General features: G+C 45.9%; 1 protein-coding gene across 1 annotated transcript; it reads right to left on the bottom strand.

The window, feature by feature from the left end:
- Positions 1-1,092: 1,092 nt before the first annotated feature.
- On the bottom strand, positions 1,093-16,147 carry S100P (S100 calcium binding protein P). Its single transcript, XM_085642447.1, has 2 exons — positions 15,892-16,147; positions 1,093-1,377 (listed from the first exon to the last, which is right to left on the bottom strand). Exons 1-2 carry the CDS (start codon positions 16,027-16,029, stop codon positions 1,228-1,230), a joined length of 288 nt encoding a protein of 95 aa, XP_085498573.1. The 5' UTR covers positions 16,030-16,147; the 3' UTR covers positions 1,093-1,227.
- Between the last annotated feature and the right edge of the window lie 3,167 nt (positions 16,148-19,314).

Genomic DNA, 19,314 nt, shown 5'->3' with positions numbered 1-19,314 from the left:
TATTGAATCAAAAAGTATGATAAGGTGTGTTAGTATATGAGACACTATGATTCAATTTGTTATTGTTTGAATGAAATTGAAATAGTATCCACAGGGGAACAGACCCAAAATATTGAGGAGGAAATATTGTCCTACGAAAATATCTTGACCTAACCGCCTACTAACAAAAATATCGTGATAGTGAGTATATAAAAGTAGGTTTGCTACGCTTAACTCCACCTACATGTACCTTGAGGGTACATATATTTTCAAATTATGTGCACATGGAGCCAGGAGTAGTACATCTAAACTTACATATATCTACCTTCACAACATTTTTGGTGTTAATATTTTGTCCACAATTATTTGTGTAGGACAATATTTTTGTAGCATCATATTTCTGTCTTTGAAATTCTGACAAACAACACCTAAGGGGATTTAAATAATGGTGCTTTCATTGCCCTTTAGTCTTTTCTATTTGTAAATAATGTTTCTCTGTCTCAAATTTAATCATGTTTTCTTAAGTATGGAGACCTTCAGTCACCACCAGTAGATGGATTGACACAAGGAGCATCTTATCAAAGAAAAGGGAGGAGAGGATGAGGCTCACATCAGTGGAGTGGTGAAAGTGCATTTTCTTTCTCAACGAGCACCCACTTAAAAAGTGTATCAACATCCGTGTTAACACCATGATGGATTGGGGACACTTTTCACCTGCTGATATGGTCGACAGATTGCTGTCTTAAAGATCTGGTGGGAAGGTAAACATTGCCATGTTTAATACAACTCCAGGACCAGCCCCACCCATGACTGCAAGGCAGGAGAAACTCTACAGCCTTAAGAGTTCTGCCCAAACTCAACAAATGGAATCCTAAAGAACACGCCTTTCTTTACCTCTGACACCTTTTATTGGAACCTCCAGCATTTAAGTTCCTCCACTCTCCTTGTGAGAGAGCAGGGAATGTTCAGGCATTGCAGACGGTGTAGGTTGTATCCATGAAACGCTTCTATACACATCTTGAGTGATCTCTGCACTAGCAGATCAGTCAGTGCTGCTTTGTCTACAGTGCATGGCCAAGGCATGGAAAGCAATTCAAATACAAGACCAAGGCATAAAAGAAAATAAGATTTATTTTGAACTCCATGTGGAGCTGTAAACAGTACATTGGCAAATGCAACGAGAAGTGTAGCCGCTTATGCGATTCAAGGAAGGCATGGACCCTTATATTGCGTTCATGAGATTTGCATTCATTTGGGGGGCTTGTCCTCGAAGTATTTGTGGCATATGCAAGTCAAGGCAGCCACAAAGATGATGAATTCATTGAAGTCGACTTCGGAATCTCCATTTTCATCCAGATCTTTCATCAATTTGTCAACAGCGTCCTTGTCTTTTGCAGACTAAGGAAAGGAAAAATATGAGAATGTTAACTCAAGTGAGGGAATGTTCAAACACTGCAGACTTCAGAGTGAGTGTGGGTTGTAGTCACGAGGCATTAATCATTCTCATTATGTTTAAAAGACTACATTTCTATTACATCGTCTCCAGATCATCCATATTCATGCAGCCAGATTAGAACCAGAAGCCCTTAAGTTTACCCATGCATGAGCTCCTGTGGTATAGGGAGACAGAGAGTTCATTGAGAGTGGGATGTGGAATACAACAGACCTGGAACAGACAAAACACTCACCGACAGACAGACAGGGAAACAAGCATATTAGCACAAGGAGATACAGCCACTCAGATAGGGAGATGCTGATATGCGTACTGGGCCACAGACACTGACACGCACATGAATACACACACGTGCACATACACAGACACACTCACACAATTCCCGGCACACTCTGAAGTACAAGATCCAATTATCATACTTACATGGGAATGGCAGAAGGTTGCAAGACCTGTTCGCTATATCACCCACGAAATTGAATAAATCTGCAACATCCAAGAAAGCATCCTGCACACCAACATACCCAAAACCAACAAGGGACCAGGAAATGACAGGCTCTGTGCTGTACAGTAACCACATAGATCAACACGACATTTGAATCCTCCTTATGCCAAAGGTACACAGTGAGGAAGATTTTCAGATACTTTCACTTTAACAATAGGTAATTTAATAATAGTAGAGGGGTCTTTTCTTGGAATAGGGTACTTCCACTTACCTATAGTAGCTCTGGACCCAGTGGCAGGCCTCCAAAATGTAACCTGCTACTGCAGAGGCATCTAAAAACCCAATCACTATATTGATCCATTGACTAGCCATACAGTCTATATCTCAGTGCAGAAGTCTAGACAAAAGAATTGTCATTGATCTGCGAGGTAATCCCTGAATGGTCTCCTGGAGCTTTTCTGGGGCCGTCACAAGCAAAATATTTCTTCAGTCATCAAAACTGACTCGCCAACCTCAAACTCAAACCACTTCGAAGCCTGCACTCTTAGATCAATTTCCAAAGAACTTGATACAGACAATCACTTCACCTCACTGATACCTTTTCAGGCTGTTCCTAAACACCTGCTAGGCCAACTGCTCCCCCCTCACTTCAGGTTTATGTAGCTAGTCTGTGTTAACGACCTTTCTACAACACTGACCGGGTTGCCCCATAAAAAAAACAACATTTACTCAATGAGAAAGACCTCATTTCAATCTTTAGACCAACCCCACTGCTGGGGTCAGTGGCTGCACACCACTATCAATAGTGTTCTTGTTTTTCCAAACCGATATTGATCAAGTGCAGAACCATTTTAGGTGCCATGCCTCATCAGAAAAAACAGTGTAGGCATTTTAAGTAGAAAATACAGCCACCCATTAACTTAAATTGGTAAAATACATTGGGGCAGATTTACAAGCCCCTTGCGACACTTTTGTGCCGCTGTTGCATCACTTTTGTGATTAAACGGCGGCGTAAAAAAAGCAGCCAATTTACAACATGACTCATCTAGGGAGATGTGTCACATTTTAAAGCCCTGTGTCACATTATACCTACGTCAGGTATAATGTATGCAGGGTTGGCGTTCCCACTCAGGAAAGCCTCGTAAAAGTGAGGCAGTGAAATCTACAAGATTTCACTGCATCACTTCTAGGACTCCACTGCGTCAAAACCTTATGCCTGCTTGAAGCAAGCGTAAGGAGTGACGCAGTGTAATGGGAATAGGCCTCAAAATGCATTGCTGGAGTTGCGTCGTGCTTGCAACACGACTCCAGCAATGCGTGACTTTTGCCCCAACAGATACGTCAGAATTTCTGAGAATCTGTCAATCCTTTCGCTATGGTGCGCCATATTATAAATACGGAGGGGCAGATTTACAACGAAAGGGACTCAGTGAGTGCTGCAAGCCATTTGGCTGCAACACGTCACTTTCAAAGCACAGGAATGCGGCATATTTACAACAATATGTCGTATCTCTGTGCTTCCCCTGCGCTGGCGCACAAATTGCTGCCATGCGCCGGTGCAGGCACCCTTGTACCATGGTGCAAGGATGCCTGCGTCGTGGGGAGATTGTTTTTGTTCAGGAAGGCTTCCCTTCCTACAAAAAAACAATCTGAAATGCCGTTTTTCAACTTCTATGTGTGCTGCATTAGCACACATTGAAGTTGAAAAACAACATTGTTTCAATGATTGTTTATGTGCAGGAAGGAACCCTTCCTGAACAAAAACAATCATTAGAGGTGATTTTGTCTTTCTATATGTGCTGCAAAATGCAGCACGCTTAAGGAAACACGAAACAAACAAGGAGAAATTAATACATTTCTCCTTGTTGTGCCTCCCTACGCCTCCCCTGGGGAGGCGTAGCATTCACACGCATTTCCAGATTTACGATTCCTCGTAAATCTGGAAATGTGTCCGGTTCCATGGGTGTTTCGTGGGAAAACCCACAGCAACACCCATGGAACGCCCCTTTCACGGAAAGTGCTGCGTGCAATCGGGGCCATATTTACAAGGGCAGGAAAAGTCACGCAGCGTGGCTTTTCCTGTCATTTTAAACATGTAGCAGTAAAATGCGCCTCCGGTACGTCACAAAAAGTGACGCACGGGTGGCGCAAGGGGCCTGTAAATCTGCCCCGGAGCATCCATGGTCGCGCAAGGGTTTATCAGGGTGGCGCAGGGAAAGTGACGCATCTCCACAGATGCGTCACTTTCTCGTAAATCTGCCCTTTTGTTGCTAACAGTGGAGGCTCAGAATTGGGGGCTTCAGAGCATATCCCCGCCAGTAGCCCCACAGGTGTCAACCAGAGGGACTGCGGTGCCTACTGTTGACTGCAGGGAGGAGGACAACAGTTTCCATTGCAAGTACGGGGAAACAATTCTCAGTGTTGCATTGTCCAATCAGCACAAGTGTGCTTGGGGGAATGCCAATACCTTTGTGCAATCGCAAGTTTTTTCTCCATTGAGAAAAAAGTTTTCTCTACTTAAAAAATCCTTTCTCTGCACACCTAAGGATTTTTCGATGTTCAATTTCCCATCTGGAAAATAATTTACTTCTGTCCTTACAAGGAATACATTTTCAACCATTCCCATATTTGGAATGGTTAGGAGAAGGATTGTCTGTTTGTGGTTGTTCCCTGATGATGAGGCATGACGCCACAGGAGGCCCAGGCTCGCCCTTGGAGTGCAATGTACGCACAATATACTATAGCGTTGTGGCATAATCTTGGCCATGGCTAACATCAGGCGCGTAGCTAGGGGGGGGCGGTGGGGGCGGTCCGCCCCAGGCGGCACTATTTTTGGGGCGGCAGCCGCGCGGCACTGGTGGCCCGTTGCGGCGGCCTTTATAATTTATTTGGGGACACTGACACTACTGTTACAGTAGCGTCAGTCAGTGTCCCCAAATAAATTATAAATGCCGCCGCAACGGGCCACCAGTGCCGCGCGCGCGGCCCTCTTTGAAATGCAAGCGCATGCGCACCGCCACCACCTAGCATAGGCCCGTGACGTCGAAGGACACGAGCGCTTCTGCTAGGTTGACAGCGATCCGGGCGGAGGTGGTGGCAGGCCGACGGCGACGGAGCTGCAGGCAGAGAGGAGATACAATACAAATCTGCGAGTCTAGGTAAAGCGATGTACCTACAGGCAGGGCAGAGACCAGAGGACCCTCCACGGCACTTTCTGAGAACACCGGGCGCAAGTAAGTGATGTTAGATGAAGGGGAGAGGATGTGGTCCGTCGGCCGGCCTAAACTGCCGCCTTTGGTGCTGGAAACCAGAGTCCGAGCCTCGAGGTCACCACACCAGGTGCTGGCTTCCTGGGGGCGCCGTGTTTGAAAGTTTATTGCTTTTGAACCACCTGCTGCAGCGTTTCTCTTTCCCCCCCCCCCACAATTACCAGGCCTCACATAAATGTCAAGATAACTCGTGTGATTAATTACCTTCCTGGCAAGAGATCAGCATTTTGTATAGTTGAGGTTTTGATTTAGGTGGTTAGTGCAGAGGGTTAATATGCCTGCTGCAAAGAACGTGTACCAAGTAGATTACAGAGTGGGTATGATGTAAACAGATCAGCAGGTTACTGCTTTCAAAAGAGACATCCTTTTGTTACTTGCAATTTATAACTTAAAGTCCTAATATAGAACAGTGAGATATTAACTTTCATCCTGGAACTGCATACAGACTGCAAAGTATACATTATTAGAACATTAATTAATGTTGCAAAAAGGGTTAATTTGGCTTGAAATCGATTCTTATTATTAAAGAAAACTCCCAACCATGCGGTTTCATTTTCGCCTCGGAGTTTGTGCTTCTCCACACCAAGCACTCTTAAACTATACTGCCTATCAGTATGGATGACATGTGACTCCTACACTTTTAGTCCTTTGGCTTATGTAACATTTCCTACACTGATTTACACACGTATGATTGATTGTCTCTGTGTAATGTGTGTGTGATGCAAAGTGCTCGGACACCCTACACTGGTATGAGTGGCGCTATAACTAATTCAGTGCATCTGAGAGAGTGTGGTTATGGAGACTTGGTCACTGTTAAAGGGTGCTAGCGAGAGATACCTATGGTGGTGGAGGTGGTCATTGGGGGGGCGCCAACAAACATTGTCGCACAGGGCGCCACCAGCACTTAAGCCGGCCCTGGCTCTAATACCTTCGGGTCGAGTTTGCGCTATATAAATATGCCCAAAAAAGAAAATACGTTTTGTGAGTTCTGCTATAAGCACAGTTGCTCCAATGTGCTTCCGTGTTCACACTCCACTGAGTGGGGGTGAAGGAGGGTGTGTTTGTGATATGTTTATAGCTTCTTTAGTTTCTTGAATTAAACTTGCCATGGGTTTATGGTGAACCTGTGTGTCAGTGTTGAGCTGTGATATCTAGCAACCATATGCATGACGTTACACATTCTGCAGTAAACATGTGGTAGGTGCATAACATCTTGAAATAGTTTTTCACGTGTGATGCACTGGACAGTCCATGAACTGATTGGCTACAGACCGCCACTGTTTCACAGCCTAGCTAATTCATGCAGTAGATGACCCGAGGCCTGGTGATTGTGTGCGAGCAGGTGATTGCTTGGAAGTGAGATCACAGAAAGCCATCACTGGGTCAGATCTGTGGAAGTTCTGCATGCTTTCACAGATACACAGCACCAAGTGACAATGGCTGTCTCTTCAAAGCACCAGCCATAGTCTGTGCCTACCTGCTCCACAGGGTTGTATGTGATTTCATAGGAAAACGGTTAAATGCCACATAAACTGACTGTTGGAAACTTTCGGGATGAATTGCATTTACCATTTCATAGAAACCGATGAATAGATTTAGCATGCTTATTGTTTAAGGTGTAAATCAAACCCTTCAGGATGTCATGATTGCAAAAAAAATCACAATATCAACACTTTTGTAAAAATGCCTCGCATTTTACAAAAGTGCCTGCGAAATTTTGATAATGCTTAAACTTTTGCCCTCCCCACCGCCCACTCGTGAGGTTGGATCACTGCATTGCTAAAATGTTTTAGTGGCGCAGGCCCTGCGTCTTCTGCAGCAAATCAACTCTTTCTCTCCTCTTCAGCGCGAATATCCAAAACCAGCCTTACCCCAGCTAATTTAGCAGCAGAAGTAGGCTCCAGCCCCTGAAGGTGGGGCTAATATGTGCGTTCTCTCTCTTTAGTAATATAAAACCTGCGGGACTGTGAAACTGAATAGCTCCTCCACACTTCTTTCTGGACTGATTAGTTATGTTTCAAAATGTGCACACACTGCACTTCGATGCCGAAGGAGTGGGTGGAGGAGTGGTAATACGTCCGCAGCCAGCAAGAAGGCCCAGCAAGTTAAGACCTCTAGTTTTACCTGCAGGTCAGAAGTTTGAATCGCAGTAAAGTGGATCTTAGCCTTTCATCCTTTCAAGGTTGATAACCAGAGCACTCTGTAAGTAATTATAGAATATGTTATTTAATTTGAAAAAAAATCCAATTTACTGTTATTGTAGTAATGCTTCAGGTGCCAATAACTCTTATTTATTTGAAGTTTTTGAAAAGTGCTCTTACAATTGTCCTTTCTCACATTCTCCATGTATCCAAGGCTGACATTCAGTTCTCCAGTGTGCAGCATTGAAGTAACAATTACCATGCAGCACTGTACCCTGCCTTCTCATCACACCTCATTCCACCCTGGCCCACTCCTTCCTGTCCCACCCTATACCACAACCCTACCCTGTCCCATCAAACCAAACCCCCACCATGCCCATCTCATCCCTTACCCTCACATCTCATTTCTTCCCTCACATCTCACCCCACCCCATCCCATTTGCATCAAATCCCACCTCACCATCTTCTCAATCCATCCCATCCGAACGCTACAAGATCAAACCCCAACCCCACCTACCCTCTCCTCATCTCATCAAATCACCTCGCATCATAGCCCATCCCAAAGACCACCCCTTCCCTTTTACTTTCCCATCCCCTATCCCATTGCATTCCATCCCACCATTCTCCCATCACATTCCATCCATTACACTTCAGTCACCATTGCATCTCCCTTCCCCACCCTCCCTTTTCCCATTTCATCCCATCTTCTCACGCCCCATCTCACTCACCTGATTCCAGGGGCGTAGCTAAGAGGGGGGCGGTCCGCCCCAGGCGGCACTATTTTTGGGGTGGCGGTCGCGCAGCACTGGTGGCCCGTTGCGGCGGTCTTTATAATTTATTTGGGGAATCTGACACTACTGTTACAGTAGTGTCAGCGTCCCCAAATAAATTATAAAGGCCACTGCAATGGGCCACCAGTGCCACTCGCGCGGCCTTGTTTGAAGTACGAGCGCATGCGCACCGCCACCTGCTGCTTGCAACTGCTGCCTGCAGCGTACGCACGCCGCCACCACCACCTAGCATAGGCCCGTGACGTCGCACGAGCTTCTGCAAGGTTGACTGCACGCTGGGCGGAGGCGTCCGGGTTCATTGTGCGCGCCGCCTGGGGTCTGGTCCGGGTCGGGACACAAAATAGTGCTTGCGCTTCCTGTGGATGGCGCTGTGCAGCGGAGCTTGGGGTGCCTTGGCTTGGGGTCTCCTGGTGCTTGCGAGGACGGGACATTTAAACCTGGAGCACTGTTTGTGGAATGTAGCGTGAGGGGAGCTTCATTCAAACAGGTAAGCCCCGGCGCAGTTCTTGTCTATTAGGTTCCTCTTGTGAGAGAAATGGGGACAGAGACAGGAAACGTTTATCCTTGCACACAAAGGCTTTCTTCGTTACTTTTTAATATAATTATGTGAAATGGTGACAGGCTGTGCCCTTACAGCCCTAGATGATGCAGACTTGATACATACAACAGTGTATTCCTGGTGTACCTACATAGAAGTTTGATTCAAACTGTTTGAACGTCAATATTCAAGCTTAATTTGGGAAATGTTATTAAAAAAATAATGGAAACACAATTGTAAGCAGCTAAATATAAAACAAAATTGACAAGGACAGTCATTTTGATTTCTTTTTTTTTTTTAAGTGGAACGGTCTCTTAAAGCTTCCCTAATTCACACACAGCATAGGGACAGTATGGACAGCTGGTATGCAACGTTTCCAAACACACAGAGAAGAGGTTTAGCATGTGTAGCAGCAGTTCTGTTATGTTGACCTGCCAGATATGGTTCAGAGTTAGCCAATTACTTGGCCTCGGCACTTTATGCAGACATCAGTCTGCGTTTGTGATTCATCCATCAGAGGTTTTCCAGTAGAGGAACTGAATCACATTAATGTGAGTGGCTGGCTTGGAAGACATTGGTTATCCTCATAGAGCTGTTCTATAAATGGAGTTGGGGGGGAGGAGAGACTCTTGACACTTTCCAGCCTAACCTGTGTTAATGTTGAGTGTGTTTGGGGGTTCTGCATGGTGGTTCACAGTGGAGGTTAGGGCCTTGAATCCTTCCCCCTAATTAGTGTCAGCTATGGTAGTGTTGTTTGAACGTAATGCCATGTGCCCTTCTAAATGACACAGGTGGTTGATGTAAGAGTCATTCTAGTGCAATATTTGTGGATTTTATGTTTCTCCTTTGGTATGCATTGTTCCTCATCTAGGTTCAAATTCAAACATTCCACCCTAGGTTCTTATTTGCCTGTATCCTTGTAGTTGGAACTGGCCTGTCTCTTGCTTTCATTGTCTCTGTTGTCTTGTTCTAGCCTTCCATTTCTACTCTGCCTGATGTTTCCCAGCCTAAAGCCGCTCAATATTGAGGTCTGTCTGTCTCCAAGTATTGCGTCTCCCGGTTCCTTTGTTTTACCTGTCCCACTAAAGTATGAGAGTCTCTCTTACTCCAAACGCCATTCTGAAAGCATTAGCTCCCGAACCCCTCTTGTTCACTGGTTCCCTGTTCCCTAGTTGCTTAGACACCGTGCGGACAGATTGTCAGAAGGACAATCACCTATCCAGGGATAGCTCAGCTGCTATTAAGGCATAGCTTTGCTCCCTGTAACTTGTTTGGGAATGCTCTGTTGTCTGTTGAGAGTAGCTCTGCTGACAAAAACCTTAAAGGATAGATTTGCTGTTTGTACTGAGTAAGAAATTAACCAGAAGAGCAAGGCAATGATCAGATGAATGGTACTAATCAGCTGCCTTTGACATGTGATGATAGCTGTGGTCACTGTGGCACGTAAGTAGTACTTTTGCTATCTGTGACATATGAGTGATACTTGTACTGTAAGCATTGAGTGTGGAATAAGTCTTCATCTGAGCAAGTGGTGGCTGTGCTGTTAGCGCCAGTTAGACATGTGGGCTATTGCACCTGTCTCTGGGTAAATGTCAGTCTGTACCCTGCCCTTATGTTGATGTCTTCTTGTAATTCTCCTCAGGAAACAGCAGGGATAAACTGACCTCTCTGCTTCCATTCTCTCATTGATACATTTACCTGCGAGCACAGGCAAGCCTTTCATCTCTCTCTTCCTAAATAATGCATTCATCTGTAGAGCCTAGAGTTCTAGAGAGAGTTGAATGTTGTGTGAGCTATTTACCTTAAGCATTTTGGCTTGTGAGAGGAAAGGAACACAAAAGATTGAGATACAAGATACAAGAGAAGAACCTGGTATTCTCTGATCCCAGGGCACCAGGGCCTAGGTTACGAGAGCTCCAGTTGTGATTGCAGGTTGCCAGTGTGATTGCTCCAGTTAGTCAGCAGTTGTCTAGGCGCATCCAGGTCTGTGTCCACTAAGGTTATGAACCTTTTGAAATGCGTAAGGGATCTGATGAAGGGCTTTATTCCCGGATGTCTGTGAGTAGAGCGATACCAGTAGTAGCAAGCTACCACTGTCCAATGATTGAGCCGTGGACATTTTGAAACACACATGCGTAAAAGCACACATAACTTACTTCATATCCGGACTTCTTTTAAGTGGTTATTTTTCTCCAGACCTTGGTTCTGCCATGCCTACATTAGGGTCTGGGAGGCAGCTGAAGACGTGTGTTACAGGGACGTGTGTTACACAGCCTTGGCGTTCCATACTAGACACGTTATTATGATTCTACTGTTTTTGCGGACTTTTAACACTTGGTTACCATGAAAGTAATGTGAAAACAAAATTGCAGAACAATGTAATGTTTCTTGTTTCTTCTGATTATTCACGGAGTCCCTGGATAGGGTTGAACATATTCCCATGGCCCCTACAGCTGTGTTTAAGGATTGTGATGACAATGTGTCTCCACTCCCTGTATTTTAGCTTTGGGCCCCTGGGTAGGCTGTGCACCATGTGTGTGCTGAGGCTGCTCTTAAGGAGAGATGCACTATTACAAGCTGGCTTTGGGTCCCAGGGAGTTGGTTGCTGCTGCTTAGAAGTAATGACAGGGCGTGATCCCTGGTTGTTGCCATTGGGCCACCAGAGCGGGCTTTGTATCTGGTCTGTGTTGGCAAGGTTGTGGAGCTGACTGACCCCTTTGTGCTGAGTTTAGTTCTAAGGGCACACAGTGAGTCATTCCCTGTGAATAATTAATTTGCTGTTTTTGAAAGATAAAGAATTACAGGCTTCGACACTGTTAAGTTGGCTCTGGGTCCTCAGAGCACATCACGTTTGTGCACGGCCCCACTGCTTTAATGGGGGGGACCATGATGTTTGGACATTTATTGTCAGCTGTAAATGACGGATCCCCGAACAGTGTCATGTATGTGCATGTTTACATTGTGCTGAGGTGATTACCAGGTAATCGTTCACGCAGCTTTCTGATAGATGTCGCATGTGGTTTTTCTGAGTCCCCAGATAGATCATGCAGTCTGTGTGTCCTCCTTTGTACTGCCGGTCACTGGTGCATTCAACTGTGTAGCCTTGGACCGTGTCATGTATGTGCATGTAACTTGCATGATCGAGGTAACTATTAGAGGCGATACAACGTGTCTCTCGGACCTCTTTCAAGTGCGTGCTGTCCTTTCTTCCCCCCCCCCCCCCCCCCCCCCCCACCGGGGCGGCAATCTGAGGGATAGCCCCGGGCGCCACAAGCTCTAGCTACGCCACTGGCTAACATGAGTGTTGACTACAAGATGACATTTCTCAAACAGCTTTTACATGCGCATTGAGCTTTTTACTCGTGTAACTTGAATTTACATGCGAATATGGCTCTGTGGATTGAGCCCTGCACAGGTGGTGGGCGAGCTGTCCGCCTCACTTGAAACATTTGTGGCTTTTTCGGCGACAGGAACATTCAGTGCGCCGACAGAGAGACGCACTATTCGCACACCAGGCCTCAGCTCTCTAAAAGAAGGCTGTGCACCCGCCCACTCCCCAGCCACATATGACGTCGTGTCAGACTGAAGCAGGCCCGCGCTCGCGCACCAGTCTGACTGACAGCGCAGGGCTCGGAACATATGGCCAGCCCGGAACATCCTGTTCTATTTCCGAAGCACGCAATCGCATGGCACGATCCAACGTGATTCTATAAAACATGCCCCGTGTATTTTTAGTAACTATCACGAAATAAGCTAATAGACTAATTATTCGTAGCATAATCCGTATTTGCAAGAGTTGCTCCAAAACCCGCCTGAAAAGGCTTCTTTTTTGGACGGCCGCAAAAAGAGAAAAGAAATGGCGCGTAATCAACATTTTCACCCTGGTGCTGAGATGAAAATGTATCTCTGTACTATGTCACAAAGGAATAAGGTTTCATGAGTGGGATTTCCTTACTTACTTTTTCTTTCTTTTCAGTTTCAAGAGTCAGGAGCAAATAAAAACAAGTTACTTTTGCAAAGTTCCTAAGTGTAAAACCTATGGTCTTAGCGCCAGGAACAAAAATTCATGGAAAGGAGTTTACATTGGGGGCATGGCAGCGTGACAAGACAGCAGACGAAGATGTCTCAACATTACGCAAATCTCGATCAAAAAGAGATAAAGAAGGGAGTGAAGAAACAGAGGGGTAAAGGAGGAAATCACTGATAACAACGGCAAGTCATATTTTCTCTTGAATGAAAGCAGAATGTCATTAGATTTCCAATGATCAATATATAAGAGGCTGTGTGTAATTGAGGAAAGAAGCTGAAATTACGAATTCTCATTTTATGTGCAAAATATCCTTTCACTGATTACAGTTTTTAAAATGACAGAGTTTTGCTAAAATAGGAATGCAGCGTGTTTATACTCCCCCTCACTGTGAGATGCAAAAGAGGCCTACAAGAAAGGTTTGGCCATGGGTGATTTGCCGGGCTGCCCATATATCTGTCCAGTGGATGCCCCGTGTACAGAATGTGGGTGTGTGCGTGTAGCAAACCTTCTGAACAAACACTAGCACAGCCAATAGGCCTGGCTCTTGTATACCTGAAAGTGCTTCTTCGTGGATCGACCAGTTTGTGTCTGGTTGGATGAATGGTCCACTGGCTGACTGACTCAAGCGAACATTAGTCAATGGAGGGAAATGTGGATAGATTTGTGAGTGCCTGTAGGGATGAGAGATTGAATGGATCAGTGAATGGATGAAATGGCGAGTCGGTGCACATGGCTGCATGCATTAATGAGTAAATGATTGGCTTAACAGGTTAAGCACTGTATAGAGAGCAAATTAATATAACAATATGCAATTATCTGTCACCAATTAGAACGCCCTTTAATTGCTCTGCTTCATGGTCTCCCCTAGTACAATGAGAGGGATGGCCTTTTTGATCAGGGCCCTATATTGGAGCATCTACAAGTTGGGAAAACTGACCATATTTCCACTGAACTTCTGCCCACAGGGCACTCACTGTTCGCCCATTGACTATGGAGACCAGTACCAACTCAAAGTGCTGGTCTTCTCTAGCTGCCTGATTGTGCAGGGAATGTGGGTCCTTTTGACCCCGGTAGGTATTAAAGTGGCAATTTTTGAACTATAAATGCCCTCACAAATATTCTGTGGTTTAAAGTTGCGACGGTGGCACCTGGGAACAAATGCTAACAAAATACGAATACAAAATACAAAGAATAAGATAGTAATATGGGCATTTACGCTTGTAAACTAGCACGGTGCAGCACTCCGTGTCATTCATTAAAACAGAGGTGTGTCCAAAAATATGCATAAGGGAAAACACTTGATAGCTCTGCTTTGCACCAGGCTGTCACTAGGCGCTGGCCTTAAGGCTGCACTCTAAAAGCTGACCATTTCGATTCTCTCCTTTTTGTACCCAGGTTCTATGCCACCTCTTGCAACCTGCAGGAGATTACACGCGACCCGAGGGGTGTTTCTTCCTCAGAAGGCTTCAATATGGGTACTGGTGGGGTAGGACCAGGTAGGTTATCACCTTTTAAACCAGGAAGCCCATCAGTTGTGGCAGGGTGGACTGATCGGTCACTTTTAACCTGAATAGTACCTTCTTCCCTGCCTAGTGTTAGAGCTGAATGGCATTTTTGACCCTGATTAACAGCAAAACGTGACAGTAAAGTCCGTGTGCAGGAGGGAATCCCATACAAAGAAGACGCCATTATGGGGACCTGCAAGACAAAATGGCCGCCAGTGCACTTTAAGGCGGCAGAGGCCATGATGTTTCACCATCTGAGGGGGGTAACTGTTAGCATGTCATCTGTTTTTGAGGAACAAGGGAAATCATTTTAACTTTGCTGCTAAGATCTTTCTATCAAAACCGAGGGCAAAACAGATCTATAATACCCCTCTATTTCTAGCCTATGACAGTTGCAGGGACATGCCTGTTTATGTACCATACAAAACAGATATTTAGGTTCAATTCAATACGGGTACAGACACCACTCCTCACTTTCATAAAGGAGCTAAAGGCCCACCCAGGCATCCACCTCCTGTCCCACTGTTGACTGACTTTAGCTTCCAAAGCATGCGGTAAGGCAGCAGACTTACAGTGTCACTAGACAGTGCACCCAACTACAGTAAAAGGTCTGAAAAATACCTTTTAGATTGCGGCTGGGGAGCATTCTAGAGGCAAAATGATATTTTGCTGGAACACCCAACATTCTAGCACTTTTGTTCCCATAGCTCAGTCCAACCCGTGAAAAGGAAAAAGATCACACTCTATTCGTGGTGATTCATAAAGCTTTTTCTCTATTTTGTTGCGTCTTACTACTGGCTTAGGAGTGTCTTACTTCTAAAGTCCTTGGAGTTGTAAACACATCCTCATAATGGAACTTAAACACTCTCTAGACTTAAGTGTAGGGTCAGGGTAAAGAGAAATATAGGATGCAGACATACCTGTCCCCAAACTCAAACTGGTATATTGCCCACAGTGAACAATCTGCTGTTTTAGGGCAAGGCCTATGCATATTATGCATGGAAACCATTGTTTCCGTCGCATAAACCTGCCATCCTTCTCCTCAGCTTTTTGATTGTCAGGTGGATCTGCCATCTTTTCTTGCAGCAATGAACGGCTGAGCTGGGACATCTTTGTCAATTGCTGGAAGTGGTCTATCACTGGGATTGCTTGCGGGCTGGACTGGCTAACAGGGTAATCTGCCAGTGCCCGAAGAGCTGGTCTGACAGATGAGTGGACCAGTTGGTTTTCTGGCTGTTTGAGAGCTTGTTTTGTGGTCTGCTTGGTCGGTTTTTACTGCTGATTTATTTGACATTACCACAGACATCACCTGCAGCAAGCATAAATGCATGCAACCTCCCATACCTTCCAAAATACATACACAGCTTGTTTTTACCACTTTTAAACTACCAGATTTGCAAATGTTAGCCACTTTCTTTGCTATCTAATTCCCTCTTGGAGTCACTTTTAATTTGGTACCTAGGCCTATTTTATGCCCCAGTCCGTGCCTGATTGCTTCCTGCATTACCACTGAATTGTGTGGTAATACCAGAGGTGTATTTATACTTGTGCGGCAGCGCGATGACGCACTTTTGTTTTTGCACTTCACCCGCTTACTGACCCCTATCTAACTAGGTCTACATATGACTCGTAAAATGTTTTTGTGTGGCGTGCTGTGAAGCGGAAGCTTACTCTGTCTTACATGCCGCTTCCCACACATGCCCTGACCGCAGCAGTCTTAGAAGAAATAGTGTAGCCTCTCACCTCGAGGAAGTTGGGCAGCTCTTTCTCCATCAGCGTCTTCAGCTCTCCTTTGTTGAGGGTGAACTTGTTGCCCTCCGTCCCCGAGTACTTGTCGAAGACACCAATGATCAGGGCCATGGCCTGTTCCAGCTGAGACATGGTTGGTTGCGCGTGGATCGAACGTCTCCTCGATAGGGGTAAGCAGCTTGTCCACAGAGGGTTGCGTGCAGAGTGGGCCTTGAATTCGAGACTTTTATACAGGAGCTATCCCTTGCTCACACTGGCCAAAGGTTGATTTATCGCTAAGTAAACACGCAGAGCCTGAAACCTCTTATCACAATCTAGGTGCAGCCAAGTACACAAAGTTGTGTGATGGGCGTCGTTGTGTACCCATAGTACAAACATTACGAATGCTGCTTTCTTATCTGTATACCTCACACCTTGACTCCGGAAGTACAGATGTTGCCACTCCTTGGGGCGCCGAGCGCCAACTAACTGCAATTACACTTTGACACACTTCAGTTGCACGGACGCCTTTCACACTTTTAACATTTAGCCCTCATTGTGAGTGGCCTGGATAATTCTAGAATATGAGTTTTGCGGTTAGAGGAAAGCGCACTCCAGAAATCTTCCCAGCAGGCCAAGCCTGGATACGTTTATAGGTGGAAAAATACCCAATAATTAGTGGGACATCCAAAGTCATCCAAAGATGGTGGGCACGCACCAAAATCAGCATTTTATCTCGCGTTATCGACCACAAACCCATAACTGGACGCTGTTAATCGCACCTGAGGAACTCAGTGGTGTTGCAATAAATAGCGTCGTAAACACCGGCCCCTTGTAATCAAGGCCGGTTTCTTCATTACTCCGAGTCCCCTATTTCTCATCCCAGTACTGAGGGAGGGAGTCTGAGTCCTCCAGAAAAGCAGAGCTGCCCCCCTCTGGTTCTGTCAAGGTTAACCCACGCTATGAGGACCGAACCGGTCCCCACAGTGTGGGATATCAATTAATCTATCTATCTATCTATCTATCTATCTATCTATCTATCTATCTATCTATCTATCTATCTATCTATCTATCTATCTATCTATCTATCTATCTATCTATCTATCTATCTATCTATCTATCTATCTATCTATCGATCTATCTAGATAGATATATTTATATTCTCTCTCTCTTTGTCTCTTAGACCCCCTGTCCATCTAGCTGTGGGCACTGGGCAGGACAGGACCAAGGAAGTAGCAGCCCTGGCAAAAATGCTCAAAACAGCCGCTGCCTATGTCTCTTCATGCAATCTTTCTCTTTCCATCCATCCATTCTCTCTTTATCTCTTCTTGTTGTCTCTATCTCTTCTCCTTCTCCGGTCGCTTTCTCTCCAGCTTCCCCTTCCTTCCCTCTCTCTGTACCTTCTGCAGTTAACCTTGGAAAACTGGGGAAAGTGGCAGAGACACTAGGAGCTACTCTAGGCTTTCAAAGCTGGCCTCCAGGGGTTCCAGCCCATCAGGGGAAATGCCCGGTGGAATAAAAAGCCTACCGGATCTAGCTGAGGGATGAAAGCCTCGGTACCAGAACAAGGAAGGGGAATCACAATTATAAAGGTAACTGGAACATTACATCACTGCTCATAGTCCGTGTTCTGTTGATTGTGAGGAAATACCAAAGCAGTGTGTCTCCTCAGGCCGATCACTACACATTATTGTACCGTCTACTCCAGTTGATGCAAATCACATGCATATTATAACACATCACAAACAAGCAAGGTCGGCTGTAGAGTTTTCGCTGCCTGAGTGTAAATGCCCAAGCATGAACCCTTCCTGTCATGCACACACACTAATGCACACTCAGCGCACACTAGCAAATCTAATTCCGTTTCATACTATTGAAAGTGACGTATCGTGTTAGAGATTGGGTTGTGGGTTGACTGGGGTATGAGCACTAGTCAAGCAGCAACCACAGTCCTAGTCAGGGTAGGAAGCAGGCAACCCTAAATTATGTGCTCACACTTTCGTGGCTAGGCACAGAGCAGTCAGGCTTAACTTAGAGGCAATGTGTAAAGTATTTGTGCAACACTTCAAATAGCAGTCGCAGCCGGCACAACTTGTAAATGGGGGGATGTGTGGTCGCGCGAGGGGGGTCGCACGGAGAGGAGGGGGGGTTAATTTAATTAAAAAAAAAAAAAGGATAAGTAAACTTACCTGGCCGGGTCCCGGGTCCAGCGTCTTCTCTGCTCTCCAGGAACAGGAAGCAGAAGCAGGCAGCCAGGCTCCCTCCCTCCCCAAAGCCAATCACAACTCTACTCAAGCAGCGTTTTGATTGGTTGGGACGCCGACCAGCCAGGGGCTTATGGGGAGGCCATATTCTCCACGTAGGCTGCATGCAGCCTGCATGGAGAAAAGGCAGAGAACACACGACTGGTTTGGGCGGCCCCAGGGGTCCAACCAAACAGTCTTTGCACACTGTGGATTGGGCAGGCACACCACTCCTCCACTTCCCTGCTCTCAGAGTTGATCCGCCCACCCGCCCGCAGCCAAACATAAAATGGTAATAACAGAAAGTTATTACCATTTTATGTTTCTGCTTCTCTCACTGTGAGAAGCAGTAGGGCGACGCTCCTCCACCCTAGTGGAGGAGCCGCCCCTGCCAGATAGTAAATCAGTGGAAACACCACCCAAAAAGATTCTACACCAGGTTAGAAAAACAGAGCTTCATTGAATAAATACAAGACCTAAAAGACAAAAATCCAATAAGTATAACTCAAGATATGAAGTTTTGAAGAATAAACTGTGAAATAGAACTTAGAAGCAATAAGGGTTTACTTGGGATTTCTGGTCACGCAAGACCTGGACATAGCCAAAAGCTATGAAACGTGGGCCGCATACAGGAACCCAGTTAGGCCTGCTGAACAAAAGAACCTTGATCCTGGCTGCATCGGCGTAGAAGAGGATGCGGGGTGCAGCAGAAACGATGCGTTGGCCCTCGCAATGGCGGCGATGCGCTGGTCCTAGAAGGTGCAACAGCGGCGATGCATTGGCTCCAATGAGCGCTGGGGGTGTGTTGCAGAGTTTGCAGGGGCGTTGTCAAGTCTGTCGTTGATGGAGTCACGCAGTGCTGATTCCGAAGGCAATGCTTCAGGTCAATTTATGCAGAACGGTGATGTGCCGGTTCTGGCCACACAACAGGGGGTGATGCGCCAGTTCCAATCCATGTAATGTCGCCAATGCACCTGTTCGATATAGCATGCATGGGTTTTACTGGAGCAAGCACCTTAGGCCACACTTCCAATGATCCAAGACTGGGGTGGCACCACTTGACAGGGCAGACTCACAGATGGCAGAGTCCAGGTGCAGGTGCAGAAGAGTTGGAAGTCTTTTATGTCCATGAGACTTCAGATCAGGAGGCAAGCCAGCAAGCCCTTGGAGTCACTCTGAGTTTAAGTGATGCAGG

The sequence above is a fragment of the Triturus cristatus genome, chromosome 2_2 (genome assembly GCF_964204655.1).
Source record: "Triturus cristatus chromosome 2_2, aTriCri1.1, whole genome shotgun sequence".
In the NCBI taxonomy this organism is placed as follows: domain Eukaryota; kingdom Metazoa; phylum Chordata; class Amphibia; order Caudata; family Salamandridae; genus Triturus; species Triturus cristatus.
Note: the sequence above shows the minus strand (reverse complement) of the source record. Positions and strands in the feature narration are given on the sequence as shown.